Source organism: Engraulis encrasicolus, chromosome 18 (genome assembly GCF_034702125.1).
Source record: "Engraulis encrasicolus isolate BLACKSEA-1 chromosome 18, IST_EnEncr_1.0, whole genome shotgun sequence".
Taxonomy (NCBI): domain Eukaryota; kingdom Metazoa; phylum Chordata; class Actinopteri; order Clupeiformes; family Engraulidae; genus Engraulis; species Engraulis encrasicolus.
The window spans coordinates 2,561,104-2,584,050 of NC_085874.1; the positions used below are offsets into that span (position 1 = coordinate 2,561,104).

General features: G+C 41.9%; 1 protein-coding gene across 1 annotated transcript; it reads right to left on the reverse strand.

The window, feature by feature from the left end:
- Nucleotides 1-661: 661 nt before the first annotated feature.
- LOC134468337 (organic cation/carnitine transporter 2-like) lies at nucleotides 662-21,740 on the reverse strand. Its single transcript, XM_063222276.1, has 10 exons — nucleotides 21,381-21,740; nucleotides 21,112-21,215; nucleotides 17,242-17,396; nucleotides 16,951-17,125; nucleotides 15,283-15,424; nucleotides 13,472-13,572; nucleotides 4,429-4,643; nucleotides 3,236-3,418; nucleotides 2,911-3,046; nucleotides 662-824 (listed from the first exon to the last, which is right to left on the reverse strand). Exons 1-10 carry the CDS (start codon nucleotides 21,738-21,740, stop codon nucleotides 725-727), a joined length of 1,671 nt encoding a protein of 556 aa, XP_063078346.1. The 3' UTR covers nucleotides 662-724.
- Between the last annotated feature and the right edge of the window lie 1,207 nt (nucleotides 21,741-22,947).

Sequence of the window (22,947 nt, forward strand, 5' to 3'; positions counted from 1 at the left end):
AAAAGGTAACATTAGTGAATGGGCAGCATGAATTCTGGAAATAAACAACTAAAAATCTCACACTGTGTCCCTTTAACGAACCTGTGTTGCTGCCTTGGGTTTACCAAGTTGAAGTTAAATTATATTCTGGGGGCGAAATCCCCCCAGTGGCGTAGTCATGCAATCCTCTGTCATTTTGGCTAATATCGTTAATCTCTGCCATGCTACATTAGTATTGACTGTGTAAGCACATTAGCTCAATTATACAGTCAAGGAGACTAAAATGTAACCTTACTACTGAAGTCAAGTCAAATTTATTTCAATAGCGTTACATTTCATATGAAAACACATAGACGTAATGCAAAAAACAAGATAAAACGCAAATAGATGAAAAACACTTTGATAGTGGTAATATGTTATGTAAAACAAGACTGTCTGTTTGCAGTGTTGTACAACAAACGGCTTGGGTGTATTAGTGTGGCCCCCTCTTAATTGTGAGCCAGATCAACAGCCAAACCAAAAGCATCGGCCCTACAGGAAAGTGTGTGTGTGTGAGTGTGTGTGTGTGCGCGCGCGCGTGTGTGTGTGAGAGAGAGACAATAATTGCATAAACTGCTGTCTCACTTGGTGTAGTTATTCGAATTTTGAGGTCCATTTAACCATTTGATAAATACTACTTGCATAATGTAAAGCTTCACAACCGCAGGAGCAGTCTATTTTTTATTTCATGTGCTAAAGTGTCTTCTCAAATTTTGACGTCAGCCTCTCTTCCTGTTGTTTGTGTTGCCGTGTCCACATGTCCATCCTCTATGTTTCTCTCATCAAACCTTATCTTGAGGCAACAACTGTAAATAAAAGCAAAAATAAATAAATAAAATCCCAAAGTTGAAATGACAGTGAAACAAAACAAATGCAAAGGCATCGTGTAGCCCTTTCATGCAGATGGGATCGACAGCATTCACTTCTGGTGAAAAGCAATCCTAGCAACATCGCCATGACATTACAGAGAGTTAAAGTAGGCCTAACTGAATATGGTGACTCCAGAGATGGGACCAAGTCACTAATTCTGAAGTCACAAGTAAGTCTCACGTCCTTTCAATCAAGTCTGAGGAAAGACACAAGTTAAGACATATTTGACCAAGTCAAATCCAAGTCGTACCAAAGCCAAGTCAAGTCCAAGTCTAATATTTTTACCAAGTTCTTAACAAGTCACCATGTATTCTATGCACAATCTTGACAATTACTTTTGGTCATTAATTAAACAAAAGGAGTAGGTCTACTGCACTGGTTTAAGGCCTTGGCACGCTTGCTGCGAGCTGTAAATTAAGCACCGTGAGCAACCGAATGCACATGCATGCTTTAAAATCAATAGACCAAGACGCAAAATACTGGCGGTGTCACCCAGGGGGCAGAGACCGCGCAGCATTGCGGAAATTGGGAACACAGACGGCAAGATAAACAAAAAAACAAAAAGGACTCTCCAGGCAAGGAGATGATACTGCTACTGCTCTTATATTTGCACGCTCCTTTTTCAAAGTGCAATGGGGAAGTATGATCGCAAATGTTTGTAATATCGGACAATCTCAGTGAGGCGCTCTTAAAAGTTGCTGCCAGCGTCGTTTTCACCAGAAACACTCGCATGAAACGGTGCAGTCTTTCTTACAATTGCCCCCAGCGACTTTGAAGATATTGCACCTAAACGCACGCATATGGCTGCTGTGTCTAACGTGCGCGAAACGAACGAATTGTACCCGCGCACGCGTCTTCTGCAGCAACCATGCCAAGAGCCTAAGGGTAAATCCTTTCTTTTTTCCAAGTAATATTTTCAAATAAAAAATGAATATGTTTATTGCAAGCTAGTTTTGAGTCCGTACAAGTCAGAATCAATTAACAAGTCATTTCTAATTAGGGCTGGGCGATATGGAAAAAAACTATCACGATATGGATTACTTTATATCACGATAACGATTTATATCACGATAACGATATATATCACGAAATAGCACAATTACATACGTTTTCAGTTATTCTCTTTATTTGCTCTTTATTTTTTCATGTCGCAAAACAACCTTTCTTTAAAATGTATCTTTTTATTCTTAGTTTTACAGTTACATGAACTTATAGTGTGTATTGTGACAACATGAAATGTAATTAAATGATATTCAATTGTATACAATTGATAAAATTACTATCATGATATAAACGATATAGGAGAAAGGTCACGATATACACTTTTATGTAAGGGTTAACGTTCGGCGAGAAGGTCGCTACCGTGGAATAGCAGCACGACAGAGAGAATCTTTAGACCCCGACGCGGAGCGGAGGGGTCTTGTTCTCTCTGAAGTGCTGCTATTCCACAAAGCGACCGACTCGCCGAAAGTTAACCCGCTTATTATATGGATATACTTAAATGATTCACACATGGCGGGGACATTTCTTTAGGCCTATTTAATGTTAAGATTGTTGCTGCGCAAAACAAAACGGTACCATTGTGGAACACCGCTAGGCAACAGCTAGGTAGCCAGGACAACAGGTGTAGTCTATCACAGCAGCTGATTAGAGTCTTGTTGAAAAGTCGCTTTAGCAGTGAAAAGACTGTTGCCATTGACAGCGGTCTGTTATAGACCAACCCGTCCGTTATCGAAAAATAACAGACGTGCGAACGTTGGGGAGCCCCGTTGAAATGAATGGAGCATTCGACCGATGACGTCACAACCATATAATAAATCACAATAACGATATATATCGTCATATTGCCCAGCCCTATTTCTAATATTGCCAAGTCAAGTCTCAAGTCATGGGTTTGTGAGTCAAGTCTGACTCAAGACCAAGTCAAAAGTCACAAGTCCACGTCTCTGGTGATGACGATGTTGGTGACAATAAGGTGACGTAACAGAGACTCTACATGAAAGGGTTCAGCAGAATACTCACCACTGGAGTGGTTTGACTTGGCTGATAAGCTCTGGGAGTTTTTCATCTTTTGTCTCTGGTAGCAAAAGGCTCAGACCACCAGAGAATATAGAGAGTGTGCCCATCAGAATAAAAGGTAGTGTCTTGTTATATGTGCCTGTGAGCAAAAAAGTACAATTAATGCCCGAAGCACAAGTACAAGTTTCCTAAAAGTCTGTCGAAGTGTCCAGACTTTTAAATGATTGAAAGTGTAGACTGATTTGAAGCAGGCTGTCCACACGAGGCAAGAAACTTGTCTGTTCTGTACACAATATGAGAGCACATTACTCGCCTTTAATATACTTACTAGTATGTGCTACATATGGTGAGACAGCACTTCCAATTCTGGCAGCTGCGGAGGCAGCACTCAATCCCATATTGCGTATCACAGTGGGGAAGAGTTCCGTGGCATAGACGAAAGCAAATGCAAAGGCCCCTGCCACAACCAGTCTTCCTATCAAAGCCAATGTGATGGTCACTCCACTGAGCTCTGGGAGAAAATGAAACAAAAAGAAATAAAAGATCAGTGATAGGAACCACTCTGGTACACTATATTGCCAAAAGTATTCGGTAACCTGCCTTGACTCGCATATGAACTTAAGTGTCATCCCTTTCCTTACCCATAGGGTTTAATATGATGTTGATCCACCTTTTGCAGCTATTACAGCTTCAGGATGCCAAAACATTTTCGACAACTCCCTGCTCCCAACCTTGTGGGAAGAGTTTGGAGCAGGCCTCTTCCTCTTCCAACATGACAATGCCCCAGTGCACACAGCAAGGTCCATAAAGACATGGATGACAGAGTCTGGTGTGGATGAACTTGACTGGCCTGCACCAGTGGTGTAGTCTACGTAGAACGCGGGTATACGGAGTATACCCACTTCTAAATTTCAGGGATTTCAGTATACCCACTTATAATTGATTGGTCCATTGTTTTGAATAGCACAAACATATACAGAATACCCACTTAAAAAAATGCTAAAATATACAGTATACCCAGCATAAAAAAGTAGACTACACCACTGGCCTGCACGGAGTCCTGACCTGAACCCGACAGAACACCTTTGGGAAGAGTTAGAGTAGCCTTCTTGAACAACATCAATGTGTCACTTTTTGAAGAATGGTCAAAATTTCCTATAAAAACACTCCTTAACCTTGTGGACAGCCTTCTCAGAAGACTTGACGATGTAATACTGTAGCTGCAAAAGGTGGACTGATATACTGTATTGAACCCTATGGGTTAGGAATGGGATGGCACTTTAATTCTTATGTGAGTCAAGGCAGGTTAGCGAATACCTTTGGCGATATAGTAGTCACTAAGTGTATAGTTGGTATAGTGATACAGCCTAGCTAAGCTAGCCTTAAAGCAAGATATCAGGAATTCCCACAGGTTAACACTGCTCAAAACCATACAAATTGAAAATCAGCAAGGTTATGACTGTAAGTTTACAACATAATTGTATAGATAATATGGTTTACGTTGAGTTCCATCATACAAACCTTGTGGTACAAATAGGATGAGCAGCAGCAAGGCCCCTTCAACAAGAAGAGAGAATGGCAGAACAACCCGATGTGGAGCGTAATGTATGGCAAACCACACAAAGACATTTCCAAGGATATCCATAGAGGCAGACAAGAGGTTGTTTCTATACAGATCCCCGTCCATATTGGAGAAGTTAAGGGACAGGCCATAAAATCCCACGGATATGGCCAGCCTGGAAACACAACATACAAAAACATAATAAATACATAATATATATTTTGGAGAATAGCAAGGGGATTGGGGGTGGGAGTGGCGTATAGTGGTGCTTATACTGTATACTGTGCTGTCCCTTTAAGCCCTCAGCAGGTAGTTAAATGGAAAAAACACTGGTCTCTTACGGTTCTGTTTGATTATATTTCAAGATACGTATATACCAAGATTTAGACATGGCCTTTAGTGATCAGAACCTTGTGTCTTTGCGTGCATTTGTTCATAGGTATCGGCCAGTCCTCCAAATGGAGAAAGGGTTATGTGATGTCATGTGATATCTATGAATATGACGCTGGCTTGTGAAGACTGTTTTTTTTTAACCAATGACACTGGACACTTGCAACCCATCATCATTCCCTGAGGTACATTTGTTATTGTTTTAATTGGCATTGTTCTCATTATCGTTATTACTGTATAAGAGCCCAGGGCTAAGCCTAAGTATGAGGTGTCCCTGCCCAAGGCAATATCATATATCACTAAAAGTTTATGTAAAGGCCTACATGCAATATTTTTCCCCGCAAATAAAATGCTTGCGCAAAGTACGGGGTAGAATAGTGTACGTATAAACTTAGTGATGTGAGACCTGTTTCTGATATGTTGTCAAAGGGGCACCTAATGCTTAAAGCAACGGTTCGGAGTAGATTCGCCCTAATGCCATTTGAACCATGACATCCATCCAGTCAGTCCACCCTTAGTGTTTTCTGGCTTGGGCGATTAGCAGAGATACCGAGTTATTTATGGTTATTTTGAATAGTTTGCCGGGCATTCACAGTATCTCCAAAACTTTACCCCACACAAATTACGGGGTCAGCCCTATGTTCCCACAGCCCATTGGTCCCACAGCCCATTGGTCCCACATTGCTGAGACTTTTATGTTTTTTCAAAATTAGGCCCAATGGTCCCACATCACTAAGACTTTCTAATTCGTTTTTAGGCCCATAGGTCCCACAGTCCATTGGTCCCACAGCCCATGGGTCTCACATCACAAAGACTTTTAACATTATTCTTTAGGCCATTGGTCCCACAGCATATTCCTGCTGCTTTGTGTTCCCACATTTCTAAGAAATGATTCACATTTAGTCCCGGGAATGCTCCTCAACTACTTTAAGAACACATATGTGTATACGGTCAATCCGCAAAGTATTCACAGCGCCTAACTTAACTTATTCCAAATGCTACAAATGAATCTCTGTTGTCAAAATCCTACACAAATTATTCCATTATGACCATGTGAAAAACAAGTTGTCTTGACAGTTTTGAAAATGTATAAAAATAAAAAACAAAGAAATCATTTTTACAAAAGTATTCACAGCCTTTGCTTAATACTTTGCAAAACCACCTTTAGCAGCAACTACTTTCATTTTTTCATTTCGAAATGAAAAGGGATTAAAAGGGAGGTCATCGGTGTGTGTTTCAACCTTTCAGTACATTGAAATTGTACATTTTGAGTCTGCACCTGGCTAAAATAGATGGGTGTGAGTTTTGAATGAAATCCTATGGAGAGTATCATGATATGCTTTACCACCACACATGCTTGACGCCATCTAAAGCAAATTTGTTTATCTTGGTCTCAAGAGACTCAAGAGAGATGAACAGACCAAGGATATGGATCACTGGAACCATGTTGTGTGGTCTGATGAGACCAAGATAAACAAATTCGCTTTAGATGGTGTTAAGCATGTGTGGTGGTAAACAAGTGAATTTTACCAAACAAGTGCATCATCTGCCCGTAAAAGTCCTCAACAAGTTTCAGACGAGAGTATTAAAAAACGTTTTCATTAAGGCTTATATTTTCCAGGCAACACTTACAAGATATTTTAAATGTTACCTAATAGACAAGGTTTTCGTTATCAATACGGATGTTGAATCCACTTTTCATTGTGCATAATGATGAGTTTCGTTGAGGACTTTTGCGGGCTTACGGTGGTAACAACGGCGCAGGTTTAGAAAGACATCATATATTCGGCTTGTGTGGATAATAATGAACTCCTGGACTATTTCGAAACTTCTAAATGCTTTGTTTTGTGAGTAGAGACCATATGTGTACTACTGTAGAAGTTTGGTGTCATGACATGTAATTTTTGTGGGGTAAAGTTTGGAGATACTGGGAATGCCCGGCAAACTATTCGAAATAACCATAAATAACTCGGTATCTCTGCTAATGTTCGCCCAAGCCAGAAAACACTACGGGTGGACTACTGGATGGAGGTCACGGTTCAAATGGCATTAGGGTGAATCTACTCCGAACCATCACTTTAAGTACTATTTAAGAGTTTCTGGGAAACGCAGCTCAGTTCACTGTGGATACTGTATGTACTGTAAGTACCAATGCCACTGGACGCTTGTTACTGATCATCTACAGTGATTTTTTTGTCTATTTCCTCAGAATAGAAAAAACTGGTGAACACAACGGTTGATATCTGTTACATGAGTGGGGGGACTGCTGGCTTTTTAGCCATGCACGCAGACCATTCTGTTGTGAAAGAACACGCTCACACCTCTATGCCCATGCTGTTGTATCTGAATACTAAACCATGAAGGTTCAGACAAGAATTGATTAGCGCCCTTCTGTGGAACCCGGAAGATGAGAGAGGTAAGTGCGCTGTTTCTGAAATTTCCATCTGTATAATGTCTGTGCTAGCTAATGGTAAGGAGCGATATTGGGTTTAATTGGATAGCCATGGACACCACGGCCAATTTGCTTCAGAGAAGATTAAAGGTTTGGCCGGAAATCAGTGCAACTTGCTACCTTTGCGCAACCTGCATGAAAAATTCTCACGGTTTTACCTTTGGCCAGATAAGATAAGTTTGTAAAATGTCCAAAATTCTCCTTTAACCCATTTTAGCCCAAGCCGTTTTTGGGAAAAGGTGCCCTCTCCCTATTAAATCCTCCGAAGCACATAAAAACATGTAATAAGTTCCATTTAAAAGCTAGAATCTTAATTTTGCACTAGGATGTGTTCATTCAGGGTATCTGCACATTTTTGCTCACCCAATTTAATGCTTTTTAATACCATTTTTAATACCTCCAACAAGAAAATTAATACCACTACACGGGGTGTGTGCATGTGCACGTTACATGGTATAGTTGTTATTACATTGCTATAATGCAATGCAATACACATATACAATAAAAGTATTATTATGACTATTGTGCTAGTAGTGAAGCCTAATGTGAACACATGTAAGCAGCAGCAATAGTTGAGCGGCTACAGGAAAAATCGTGCAAATTATGATACAAGCGTGAAATTCGGCAAGTATGTGCTCAAGACCCATACGATCAAATCTATCCAATTGTCCACTTGAAATGGCGGCCATTTTCCAAGATGGCCGCCAAAAAAGACCCCAGAAATGTATTTATTGCATAGAATTGACCTAGAAAACTATGATACAAGCATGAAATTCAACATGTATGTGCTCAAGAACAGTATGATCAGATCTACCTGATTGGCCACTTGAAATGGTGGCCATTTTCCAAGATGGCCGCCAAAAAAGACACCAGAAATTGATTTATTGCATGTAATTGACCTTGAAGATTATGATACAAGTATGAATTTCAACATGTATGTGCTCAAGACCAACACGATCAAATCTACCTGATTGGCTTCTTCAAATGGCGGCCATTTTCTAAGATGGCCGCCAAAAAGGACCCCAGAAATAGATTTATTGCAGAGAATTGACCTAGAAAATGATGATACAGGCATGAAATTCAACATGTATGTGCTTAAGACCAATATTGTCAAATCTACCTGATTGGCCACTTGAAATGGTGGCCATTTTCCAAGATGGCCACCAAAAAAGACCCCAGAAAGTGATTTATTGCATAAAATTGACCTAGAAAATGATGATACAGGCATGAAATTCAACATGTATGTGCTTAAGACCAATATTGTCAAATCTACCTGATTGGCCACTTGAAATGGTGGCCATTTTCCAAGATGGCCACCAAAAAAGACCCCAGAAAGTGATTTATTGCATAAAATTGATCTAGAAAAGTATGAAATACCATAGAAATGGATTTGTTGCACAAGATTGATCAAGCATCAATTTTGGCATGAATGGGCAAAAAAAACAATACAATCAAATCTTCCTGACTAGCCACTTGAAATGGAATCCATTTTATAATATGGCCACGAAAAGGCTGAATTTAGCCCAGAGGTGACCAAAAAAAATGATGATACAAGTATGTAATTTTGTGTGTTTGTGCTTAAGAGCAATAGGCCTATAATCAAATCCACTCATTTGCAACTTGAAAATGTATGGTAGCCATTTTTAAAGATGGCCATCAAAGAAGACACTAGAACTTCATTAATTGCAATTAATTTAGCAGATGTGGCCCAAATCAATGTTAACATTCACTGTTTGAATTTCCAATGATTTCATCATAGAAGGAAACACAATCAAGCAAAAAGGCACATAACTATAGGCTACCGAGGGTAACACCGGCTCTCTGAGGCATATGAACCAGACATCTCACTATGGGTAACACCCGCGACCATTTGCCAAAACTTGCTTTCAATCATGCCGTCAGGCCAATGAGCTGCACAGCTGGGGATAGAGGCCTGCGCGGGACAGATTTTCCAGTCCCGCGCCCGCCCGCTCCCGCAGTGTCGGAATCATGCGGGAATCGCGGGCGGGAGCGGGACAAACTATTACAGTGTGGGCGGGAGCGGGACTGAAAATCATATTTCTTCTGCGGGAGCGGGACTGAACACTGCGGGAGCGGGCGGGCGCGGGACTGGAAAATCTGTCCCGCGCAGACCTCTAGCTGGGGATCCCGCCCCCTCGGGGACAAAGCCCAGGTGTGCTGGGCTCTGAGCTTCAATCTGAGGCAACTAACCTTTGAGCTTGTGGGTGAGTGTAGCAATCTAGTGAGATGTCTCGTTCATCTCCCTCAGAGAACCAGAGTTACCCTCGGTAACCTACAGTTCTCTTTCTGTCGAAACACTCGACATCCCACTATGGGTATTGAAAAACTCCAGATTGAGTTGCCTTTACCTAGAATGCGCAAACAAAAGCTTGGCCGGGGCACAGACCATTCTCCTGTCGATGCCCAGAGCTGTTGAAGGCGAAGAGGCAGCGTCCATCAGCAGTGATAAGCATCATGCTCACCCAACGAGCAGCCCGAGACGCAACAGTCGCCCAAGGGCCCAGGGTCTTCGTTCCGAACCCGAAGAAGAGAGGCTAGGCACCAGGCACACAAAGGCAGCGTCCAGACATCCAATACCACAGAGAGCACGCAGTGGAGATTAACTCAGGGCACGGAAACCACCCGCCTGGGTGTAACCGATGTGCAGGTGGAGCCCACAGAGGTGTAGCGAGGCCCCCAATACCAAGTGGTATTCCCCAATGGCAAACCAGGCCTTGGCACAAGGGCGAATTTCCAGCATGTTCAGTACACAACATCCGCAGGTGCAACCGTGCTGGCAGAAAAGACCATTCTCCAGCAGGGCCGCAGGTCCAAGTTGCGGATGGAGAACCTAGTAGCAACCACCACCACAGCGAGCTGGCCAAGCCAGCCCCGATAGATACCCGTTTGAGGGCACACACTATGGTTCCCAAAGTCCAAGGGGGACATCAAAGATACACTTCCCCTCGATCATGCATCCTGGTCGAGCAGGGGCCTGAAATACTTCATTGGAGAAGTATGGTCTAGCTAACCACGGTCGCCCTACCCAGGGACAGCACTCCAGGCAGCACAATTGACACTCGCGCTCCTGCTGAGCGAATGAGACACACACAGTAAGGGGTGACCGACCCAAGGGAGACACGTGTAATGTCTCCTAGGAGAGGCGAGGATCCAGGTGACCTTGACACGATCAGCCTTCTCACCCTCGGGTGGAGGGCGCAACTGACTAGAGAAGTTGCGTTCCACAAACATGTTAATGTCAAGTCCAGAGCAAATAAACTAAATTCATGACAATGCTTGTTTCTGGTGTACCTTTTGTTTAACAGCAATATCGAGAGAACCACGAATTGCCGTTATTGACATATTATTACCGCAGTGTCATCGTATTATTAGCATCTCACAATCTTCGGTGTGGGGGGGAGGGGGGCACTGCCTCCATTGATATTAAATTAAGAACTGGCATCAGCATGTCATCACTATGCTATTTGTGTGTCATACTGTGAGTGGCTTATGTGTCATTGCAGAACATTTTTAATATCTGTATCACTTCATCATCCATGCTAACATATTTAAGGAGAGTGAACAATTATTTCCACCAAATTTGCACATATGAAATTCGCAAATTTCAAGGGTCTTTTTGGCCGCCATCTTGAAAAATGGCCAGCATTTTAAGTAGCAAATAAAGTAGACTTGATTGTAGGCCTATTGGTCTTAATCACATACAAGCCGAATCTGTGCAATAAATCATTTTCTAGGGTCTTTTAGTTTTTTGGCAGCCATCTTAGAAAATGGCCGCCATTTCAAGTGACTAATTGGGTAAATTTGGTTGCACTGGTCTTAAGCACGTACATGTTGAATTTCATGCTTGTATCATAATTTGCTAGGTCAATTCTATGCAATAAATCAATTTCTGGGGTCCTTTTGGCGGCCATCTTGGAAAATGGCCACCATTTCAAGTGTCCAATCTGGTAGATTTGATCGTATTGATCTTAAGCACATACATGTTGAATTTCATGCTTGTATCATAATTTTCTAGGTCAATTCTATGCAATAAATCAATTTCTGGTGTCTTTTTTGGCAGCCATCTTGGAAAATGGCCGCCATTTCAAGTGGCCAATCAGGTAGATTTGATCATATTGGTCTTAAGCACATACATGTTGAATTTCATGCTTGTATCATAATTTTCTAGGTCAATTCTATGCAATAAATCCATTTCTGGAGCCCTTTTTGGCGGCCATCTTGGAAAATGGCCGCCATTTCAAGTGGCCAATCAGGTAGATTTGATTGTATTGGTCTTAAGCACATACCTGCCAAGTTTCATGCTTGTATCATAATTTGCACGATTCTTGCCAAATTGGCCTTGTAGCCGCTCTACTAAAAGGAAGAACTGATCTAGAAGCCTATGGAGACCAAGCTTGTCGAATTGCATACAAGCAGGAATTAAGTTAATGGGGGGGCCTAATGTTTCTCCCTCAGCCTCGCACATGCTTTAATAAGCCTACGAAATAAAACTGAGCATGCATTCACGCTGCTCTCTGTTATTTCATTCTCACTGCCAGCTCCCTTGTCACTTTCTGTGGCAGACATTTGCCACGACTTGTTAAAGAGGTTTCTGAATGATGTGGGAGTTTTCATAACTGTGCAGAATCTGCCCCTCCCTTAGAATAATGTATTATTATTTCAAATCAAAGTAGCCTGCATCTGTGTTAAAATTACAGTTGATCTGGCTGCTGCCGAGGGGGGCCCAAGCTCCAGTAGTCTTTATTGTTGTTCTTAATTTAACCAAAGACATGCAAACACAACAAAAAGAGTGAGGTGACACACATTAGTTTGAAACACCATTAGGCCTAACCCATTTCTTTTAAATTCCTTCAAAACTGAAACCATTTCAAAATTGAGCATGTTTGAAAGTTGACATTTAATCAAATACCTTCAATTGTAAAAAATAAAATAAAATGGGCAACAATTGACCATTCATAATGGATAAATAGTTGAGTGCACATTAGTCTACTATGAGTAGAGGCTATAACACCTGTGGTTTAAAAAGGGTTAAAAAGGAACGGCTCTGGGCTACTCCTCCTTTTCCCCCAAGCTTCATAATAGAGACGGTGGCATCTAGCAAGAGGCGTTCTACTTTCAGTTTAGCAACAAGTCCTTCTTCGGAGCGGCGAGAGCAAGAAGCAGCAGCAGCTTCATGTGAATACCACAAGCATTTCACCGCTGACACGCGACTAAAATATAAGCTACCGATGCACACGCCACGCGGTTACCGATTTGGACATCCTCGCATATCTCATTGCGTCATTTAGACTCGTAAACACCGGTTTATTACATTTTACACACATTTCCACCGCTTGCAACTTCACTACTCGGGCACACTCCCGATTGCGTTACCCCTTGACAGCATCAAATAACCATAAACACAATGATACGAAGCTCGGAGACTTTGAAGTAGAATATTGCACGATTTAACTGCTAATCTAAATTGCAATCATGGCATTCATGAAATTACATGCGTTAGCAAACGCTACACTGAAACTCACGCTTTCGACGAGTAAAGTTTCGACGGTACCACAGAAATACAAATATTCACGCGGCATTTTGGTTGATGAAATTTAAAGTCTCAACTCTTAAACTGCGGTCAAGTCAGCCACCACACGCACTGTGGAATTTACTTGGTCAGCCATCGTCATCAACCAGTAGGGGGATCCAGACGAGGGGGTCTGCTACCTGGCCGCCTGTCATTTACTGTCGAGTGCCTTGTTTCCTACCCCAGGCATGTTCCGACTTGGAGCGCTTGTTGCCGTCTGTCTTAGTGATGGAAAACTGTTTTTACGTAATTTAACTGTCCAAATATCTATAGCCTATATTAGGCTACTACATTGTGTCCGGGTGAAATTTAATGCCGATCCTTTGAAAATTAATGCCACACCTCGAAATTTAATGATTTTTAAAGCCTTAAATTGCGAGTTCTGTATTTAATGCTTTTTAATGTCCCGCGGGGACCCTGGTTCATTCAGCTCTGACATACCCAAAGTTTTTATAAAACAGCTCAAATCTTGAGAACCTGAATTCAGCATATATGTCGCTCCCGGACACAATGGGTTAAAGCTATTGGTAGCATTTCATAAAAGTTTGATAATCACAAAATATTCACTAACCAGATAATGATGTTTAATACTGTGATGTTCCTCACATTTGCTGTTTTTATGAGATCCAGCCAAGTGTACTTCTTCTGATTATTGGATTCGTTTTCACTTTCCTGGAAAATAAGATTTAAATGTCTACTAAAAATGACACAAACTATCCACACACACAATCTGCACTAGAAACAGTAACAGCTAGTATACAGTACATCCATGCCTAGTTAAGATCAGGGCCTCGTTTCCCGATAACGATGGTTCTTATCCTTACGTGTGTCGTTAACCAGTGATCCTACGAATGTTCTTAGATTTCCTACGACTGTTTCCCAAAGACACTCGTACATGAACGCGCGTGCACAGCCTCTAAGATCATTCGTAGCGTCGCTCTTAAGGATCGCTGTCCACATATGTGGTGCTGAAGTGTCCTCGGAGTGAACTGCGCCGTCATCTGCTGCTAAACCATTTACAAAAAGTAAGGCGTGTGTAAGTGTCAAAAGTTGCTCTCCATAAAAGGTGGACTACATTTGTCGCAGTTTGCAACTATTGACAGGAGTTATTGTTGGCAAATGAAATAAAATGCACACAAACAATGAAATCATGCAAAACTCCCAACTGACGGTAATAACCATGAGCTACGCCGTTAAGACCCAGATAAAGCGCGTGCAGTTGGCTACTGCAGCTTAATATTTAAGAAGACAAGTAGGCCTAGTTGGAGTTCCATATTGGGATGCGCAAAGTTACAACCTCAAGGCGTTTAAGGCTTGACAACTGTCGGGAGCACGTCAGCATGGTCTTATGAAAAACAATGTCCATCAAAATTGACACATCCCCTCGCTGCCTTCTTGTTATTGCTTAGCATACTAGAGTCGGAATAGGGAGAGCAGAGCTTGGCACATGTGGTGAGCGGTGCGCAAAGTAGGCCTACCGTGCGCTCAAGGCTTTCACGAGGACATTTTTACACCGCAGTCTGCTGTTATTAAAACAAAAAATCTACACGAATCCCCGTCGCTGCCTTTTTTTTGTCATAGCTTACCCTTCGCCTACAACTATCATGTATTTTCTGCGTCGCCTTCCCTTTCTTAGGCTACTTGAAAATGAAAGAGGGTGCAACAACTCGCTGACCATTTTTCTTAAAAAAAAAAAAAAAAGGCTATAAAATAAATAAAGTTTCGGAAGTGGCCTTCCGACATCAACACTCTTGTCTCTGGTTGCCGAAGCCCCTTATTCATTTAGCCTTGTCGTTCATGAAGCATCCACACAAATTATGATTGATCACAGTTTAATTATGCCCAGGTTCATCAAACACAGTCAAACTATTTTACTACCTGTAAAATATTTCCAAACACATTGCTTGTATTTTATAGGCCTACACATCCACAATTAATGTTACCTTCTTATTTTCGTTGCAGTGTCAACTGTGCTGCCATGATATTTACACTCCCGTCTTAAAACATCAACTTGAAGCGCAAGTTTCCTCTTTTCCTATGGGTGTCTCCACTGTGCCATGCCGCTCGCGTCTTAAAACAGCAATCTTATGCGCAGGTTTCTTCTTTTCCCTTCATATCCTGTGGGTGTCTCCACTGTGCCATGCCGCTACGATCAATCTTAGCGCGTTAAGACTACTCTAGACCACTCGTGGATTGCTCTTAGAGTTACGTGTCAACCTGCGATGGTTCTTTGCTAAGTTGGCTTTGGGAAACGCTCCGTGAGCTCTACGATGGTGTTACGTGTGAACTTAAGTAGCACGTAGCATTAAGTAGTACTTAAGGCCCTTTCGGAAACGCGGCCCTGATCAGTGCCATTTGTGCTATTTTCTGAAGTCACCTCACCTTAGTGTCTGCAATGTGCTCCAGCTGGAAGATTTTCTCTGGGGAAGTGATGCCGTTCCTCTTGGCAGCAGCTCGAATGATGGCCTCTGCTTCATTTAACCGTCCCTGGGTGATGAGCCAGCGGGGGGACTCTGGGATGTACCTGATGGAAGCAGAAGCATGGCATCCATGTTTTAAGTAGCATTCTAAAGACCAATGTAGTGGCAGGCATCACACCTTGATCATAGTAGTGTTTGTAAAGAGAAACTGCAATCTAATCTAACTGTGGGGAGAAGGAAAAGGGCAGGGAAAAGGAGAAATTCAAGTGGATTGAGAAGGCCCAAACCGGGTTGCCATATGTGACTGATGATTTCAAAGAAAATCCTGGAAAATCCTGGAGGCACATAATCCCTAGCCTGGTCCTGACCATCCCATAATACTACCATTTAATTTCGTATTCATGGTCTGGAGGTTGTTTGATCTGACACGATTGCAGGAAGCGGGAAGTTTGCACTCAGTTCTGGTTTGAAATGATTGGACAGCTCTCTCCCAATCGCCGACATTTACTCAACAACAACACAGCGCAGGCGTTTTACGCCTACCGCTCAACATCACTCCACAGAAAACAGTTGCCAGAAGTAGTTCGGAGACAAGTCTCTTGGCAAAAGTACGTAGGATGGCGTGCGAGGCTAATTAATCCTGCCTAATTTGAAAGAAATTCTATTGATTTTGATGCTCATAAGTCTACAGAAAACCCGCCCATTACCCTTTTTACCCACACACTGCTACCCTAAACAGTCAAATGAGGCAGAAAACTACCCAATCTAGCAACACTGAGCTCAAAACATCTGATTGGCATTACAGTCAAACTTTCACCAGCTAAGCATGTGTATGGGTAAAACCACTGTAAAAAAATGAATTGAATTGAAGTGAATGGGACTGTAAAGTCCAGAAGAGCTGCACACCGGAACGGCTCAAAAGACGGCAGCCGCTCATAGCTCTCATATCACCTCGGCTGGCTGTATTTCCCGGTGTTTCCCAATTAACATAAACAATGCAGAGAAACGAGCGAATCATGAAAGCCTTTCTGTGTTGTGTCACATTGTGTCAAAACCAGCAACGCCTGGTGGCCCGAAACCCAGCTTAGCTTAGCTATCAGCTGGTTGCTACTCTCAGATACACACAGAGCACAAAGCCTCATACATACAGCCATCCCACTCTGGTCGGTCCATGCCTGCAGCTCGCCTTGGGGTCGCTGTCGAAAGAGCACAGCCCTGAATGGAGCCTGCACGCCTCCGTTGGCGCCCCTATAGTGCAGTACCACCCGGGGAAGTGGCAACTAGATGATCCCTCCGCAGAGCAGGAGGAGGGAGCCAATCAGAGACCGTTTTAGACGACAAACCCGGAAGACCTTCTCGTTTCTTCACATGCCACCTTGCTAGCTTGCAAATAGCCTACGGCTTGAAACAAAGCATCCAGAACGTTTTTTTTAAAACAGGACCAACGCGGAACACAACAATATTAATGAAATGACGTTGAGAGGACATCTTTAAAATATGGGAATTTTCCCTAATTTTGGTAACTCAAAGTTGACAGGTGTGTGTGTGTGTGTGTGTGTGTGTGTGTGTGTGTGTGTGTGTGTGTGTGTGTGTGTGTGTCATATGTATGTGTGTGTATACAGGTACCTACCAAAAGAGTGGGGTGAATATAAACACCACAACAACAGACAGTACAATCTGAAGTGTCCTCCAATCTCTATTGAAGTATGATAGGACTGGCATGATGGCGTACCCAATACCAAAGAACAGAGCGAATCCCATGCTTCCAAATGTCTCACGAGCTGATTTAATGAGTATCTCAGCGCCTAAGAGTCAGAAAAGAAATAGAAAACAAAATAGAGAAAAATGTCAATGTTTATCAGACATCATCAAAGTGTTTAAATGTCCTGACAAAAGGTGGGTTTGAGCAATGCAGACGTACCAAGTACAAAGCCAGTGCAGTAAAGGGAGGAGCTCGCTACTCCTAGAGCAAAGTAAAGCACACAGAACATTTCCCAGCTGGTAGAGACTGCCAGAAGAAAGCCTAGGAGAATCTGCAGGACCTTTGCAGAGAAGAAAGTGATCTTCCTTCCATACCTGGAAAAAGATGAGCAAAGATTGTAAGAATACGACTTTTTACATTAAATGTTACTTTCACTGTGTGTCTAAAGAAACGGATGCTTTTGCATTGGGACTTGCTGTGCTGGTGAATGAGATGCTTCACCATCATTGGTCTTATGTATACTTATCATTGTACATGTGTATTGTGACAGCAATAGTCATTTAATATCATGTGATTCTCTCCTGGTAGACAGGATTTGACGGTGGCACATTCCCACTCATAAGTACTGCAGCCACACGGCTGCTCTACTGTAGATGGCTGTGATGATTCCACTGGTAGGCTATCTGATCTAGTGGAACGGCAAATTTTAGCCCTTACATATTTCCTGGTGAACCAGTAGCCTGTAAGTAACAGTAAGTAACTGCCCTTTCACGCGTCTCCGCAGGCGGGGTTTAGTCAAAAGATGCTTGCACGCGGTTGGAGCAACCTCATATGAATGACATGACACTTCGACCACTCACGTTGAAGCTTTGTGACGTAGGACGTGTCGTCACGTAAGCGCCGTCAGGTCGGGAACCAAAACAGAACAACGTCCTTTAGAAAATCAACTTGAGGTATTTTGGATAACACCGCTGAAATTGCTGCTTCCATCCCGACGCATGACAACTCCTCGCACGCCGCCATTACTGTTGTGATTCAGGGAGGGGGCGGGCACAGCCGAACTACCCTGGGGGAGGGTGTTGCGTTCGATAAACGTCATACCCACTGAAATCCCTCCCTACGATCCTGATTCGTCGAGCTGCCCCGTTTATTTCGTAAACGGAGGAGGAGAGCGAATCACAGGTGCACCAGAAGGTTTGTGTAGCCCAGCGTCAACACATAGCTTCTGGTTCACCAGGAAACCTTACATGTCTGCTTTTGCGAGATTCCTATCATACAGCTTCTTCACCTAATTGGTTCCCATCCCCATTTTTTTTGTATCGGCTGTGTCTTGGGGTGGCACTGTAAGAAAAATTCTGGGCTGTCCAACATGCAATTGACTGGTCAGTGCCCAACCCTTGCCTTTTCAGAGACCCTGGTCATTCATATGGGCTTGGTTTGTTTGTTTATTTTTAAATATTTGTTAAGCAGTCTGTCTCTGAGTAACTGATCATGAGCTATTGTTTTCCCTTTCTTGATCACCTTGGTCAGATAATGCTATAAAGTGGAAATGGACCAAATATGTATCAGCAAACCCATTGTCAATCCCCTAACTGAAAATGAATTCCTTCCCTGTCAATTCACTTCCTTTCAGTTCAGAACTTGTGACCACACTGGCTACGTTTTCATGATGTTTTTGAATCAGATTTAATAGATCAGATTTATGTAGATCGGATTAAGAGTTGTTTTGGGATGTGTATACATGGCACTTTCACTTAAATCTGATTAAACGTCTGGGGAACAGAAAGCATTGCGATTGGACTGAGCACGCACGTGCTGAGCGAGCCAAATAAGGCGTGGGGGCGTGGTCGCTAAACCTTCATGACCACCAGGACAGGTGCTAACACAGATCTCCTATAGGAAGACTAGATGCTTCATCCGCGTTCCGATCATGCAAGTCGAACGTCCGCGCATGGCGGCCATGTTAGCACAGCCTGCTGGCTCAACCAGTTGCAGTGAGTTTTTGGTGATCTCTTCAGATGGCCATAATTCCCTCAAATGTACGTCTATTTTCGAAAGGCTTGGTTTGTTATACAGTATAAAAAATTCCAAACGTAAGTATTATGTTGATACTGCATAGTGATTAATATTCACGTTATATTATATTATAGGCCTATTACATTACATTATAATGTGCATGGGCCTACAATCATGTATAATATGGTTTAGTAGGCTTATTCAAGTAATGAAATAGATCCCATAAACAGATGCACAAAGTATTCTTTTTTATTTTCAGTAAAATAACAATTAAACGTTCCCATGTGTGCTACATTTTGCTTTGGGTTCGACAGCTCCATCCTGTGTTCAAAATGAGTCATGACGCTTAGAATTAAATTGTTGCAATAATCTCCCTCCAGTACCTCATCTGTCGTCTTTAATTTGGTGCAAATGCGATTAATATATTCCTTCCATCAACGTAATGCACAACAATGGTTAAAATGTGTATTTGCTCTTGGTCTATCTCTATTTTTGGATAAATAAATAAGTGGGAAGCATATTACTCTCCTGTGCGTTTTACCTCAGTCTGGACTTAAGTTTTAAGGAGCCATACTATTTATATACACGTGGCAATATTTCTACATATTTCAGCATCTCAACGTTTCAATTCTTCAATTAACTTCAGGTGTAACGAAGGGTCTGTGGAGAGTTTAGGCTGTGCTAATATGGCCGACCTGTGCGGACATGCTTGAAATACGTGATGACGTATCTAGTCTTCCTATAGGATATCTGTGGGTGCTAACCTTCTGCTAACCTTCTGCCCGAAAATGAATGCATCCCCTATTGTCTGGTTCTCTCAAAATGCTAGCTTACCCACCTATAAGAAAAACGAGCGGTCAAAGGGTGATGTGGAGTAACTTTGATGTGCTTCATTACTTCGTGGGGCACTTTTACATCAATATATGGAAGCCACAACATTTATAGTCGCTTAGAGACTTTAAATTAAGCAAAACGTTCATGTGAAAATCAACAGGAAGTGCCGCCATCTTTTTCTCACTAGCAAAGAGCACGGGCTCTTGGCACCATCGTGTGGCCAACGAGCATGAGTGGAACGACTGGATTTATTGTAATTCTGAATAAAAGGTTACATGACAGAGGAACATGTTTAATTGGATTTAAAAGTCGAATAAACCACCCACTTTAATCGGACTTAAGTTTAAATCAGAATAAACTTAAATCCTGTTCGGTAAGTGTTTACATTATATTTTTAGAGCGGAATTAAGTTTTAATCAGACTTAAGTGTCTCATGTAAATGCATAGACTGAGTACGTTTATATGCAGTTCAGTATCTATTAAATATCCCAAATTTGCGTTTGAACCTATAAACACCTTTTCCTGACTTCAGTATCCCAGATATTCCGGATATTCCGAAAGAAACCGGGATATTGACGCATGGAAACATCTTACCCTGGATACCGCGGCTTCCTTTAGAACGTTGTTGCCTATATCCAGGCTACACACATTTGAAGAGAATAACAGCCAAGAATGTAAACTGGGATATACAGTAACACCCTGTACTCATATAAACACTTTATCCCGAATTTGATCATAACCCGGATAAGCCTCATACTCGGGATACTGAACTGCTTATAAACGCACTCAATGACTCTCATTTCCCAATTCCTTTATGACCTTTATGACCCCTTTATCGTGTGAGGAGGGATTTGATTCATTTGTATGTCCACCCCCTGGGATATAGAGCATTTTGTCAGATTTCGTTTGCCGTTTCAAGACATTTGAAGACTATGTAGCCTCTTTGTGCAGATGCAGATGCCAGCCCATTCACTCATTGTTGAAAACAACAACTACCTCATAACAAGATAGCTATGACATTACCAAGAGCTTTAAGTAACAGATTAAAAGCCAATATTTGTGGTAATGTTATAACAGGCGCTGTTCAAAGTACTCTATTCTCAAAGTACTCTTGTGTCAGCAACAATTTTAGGCTTTTCATCTGGAGATGCATTTTTATTTAACATATAGTGTACATCATTTATAGATGCAATATTGAACCAAAGATTCATCTTATTATTAGTGTGGGTTAAGCCATACCTGTCTGACAAAATCCCTGAAACAAAAGATGAAACCAGCTCTCCAAAAAAGAATGCTGTGGCTGGAAAGGGTGCCTTCCATGCATCATCACACACCAGATTCCACTGTGGAACATAACATGGAAAGTTTTGGAGAGCAGGCAAATGGTGGTTCACAATATACATTAGTATTATTTTTTTGAAAACCTAGATGAGATGATCAAATATATAATGTGTACATTGATTTTTAACCTCTTCATGAAGTAGCATTAACTGAGAATTTATACTCACCTCAGTGACAATAGTAGACACATATCTCTCCTTGCTGAACACCCAGCCATCCACACAGCCCTCTGTGTCATTGCTGTAGGCAGAGTAAGAGTCTTTCTTTTCAGTGTAGCGTCTGCAGCGACTCAGGATGATCTCTCCTTTCAGCTCCTCAGTCGGGATGGACAGATTGTAGCCCAGTCCTCCATAGCTGCTGTTCAGGAATGGGACCCTGCAGTGATGAGGAGAAATGTCTCCCAGGAAGACCATCGATAAGGGCAAGTATCCATTGGGAATGACATTTAGACTCAAGACAATGAATGTAAGTCTTTGAAAAGGACCCCACACCCCTAAAAACTCAATGGCTTCCTCATAATCCTTCATCTTAGAATATCAGTGAGAAGTGGACATCAGTCACCTACATACCTGGATTATCCTCAGAAGTTGTAAAACACAAAAAGGTCAGAGGGTGGGTATTATAGGTGGAGTTAAAGTTGGTTGGGACTTTCAGGTCCTGAATTCTTCAACTGTATCCTTCTCAAAGCCCCCCTAAGGCTACCCAACGCCCCTGGGTCTGTACCGCCCCCGTTCAGAAACACTACAATAGAGTAAACGAGCACTATGGAAAATTACTTTACTCAAAAATCGGACACCATGCTCTCTGACTCCCTTTTTAAAATGAACACACCGGATTCTAGCTAACACATAGTATTCCTATTAGTACATAATATGTTTTTATAGTGGTTTTTGAGTTTGGAGTAGAATAGTTGACAATCCAACAGATGTCACTACTATATAGTGCCCAGCAATAATGAGTACAGTACAAATGTGCATAGACTAAATTTAATACAATATCCATAGAACTTACAACATAAGAAAAGTTTATAATAAGACTTATATTAAACATGTTATTAATTGAACATGCATTCAATCATTCAATGTTGAGTTTAAGGACTCGTAACACTCATTTTCTAGAGAATTGACCATAAAACAGTGCTGTTTAGTGCTATGGACCACATGGAAGAGAAAGGACAAAAAAATGTTTTACACCAGAGAAGTGAATGTAATTAGAAGGCAATCAAAGCTTGAGGGCAACTTGAGTTCCAAACTTGCATTGCTAACTTTGCTAATGTCCCAAAAAAACAGTCAGATGGCATGACGTCCGACGCCCAGTGTGTGTCAATGCATGGTTCTCTGGGTGGGGGGTGGGTGCATCCACAGTCTATCACAGTTCCTATTCTGAGTTCTTGATCTGTAAACAAACAAAACCAAAGACACACTTAACCACTGTCAATTGACTCTCAACCACTCTCAATTGTTAATGACTCTCAGTCCAATTCACACGTCAAAGTGATTCATTCTATATGAGCAGGGGTGTAGCACCATATTCTGGATCCTACAATCAAAGGTGTGAAAATAAAAGAGAAAGTCTAGAAAAATCAACTACATCTCATATACAGTTTTCTTTCAACACAAGTGACTTCACTGAGCCACTGTACACCAGCTGATTTGATTCTAAGCTGGTTGGATCATATTTGTGGCAGGGTTTTTACTTATTAGTAACACCTCCTCCCTGCTTTGGTCAGACTGA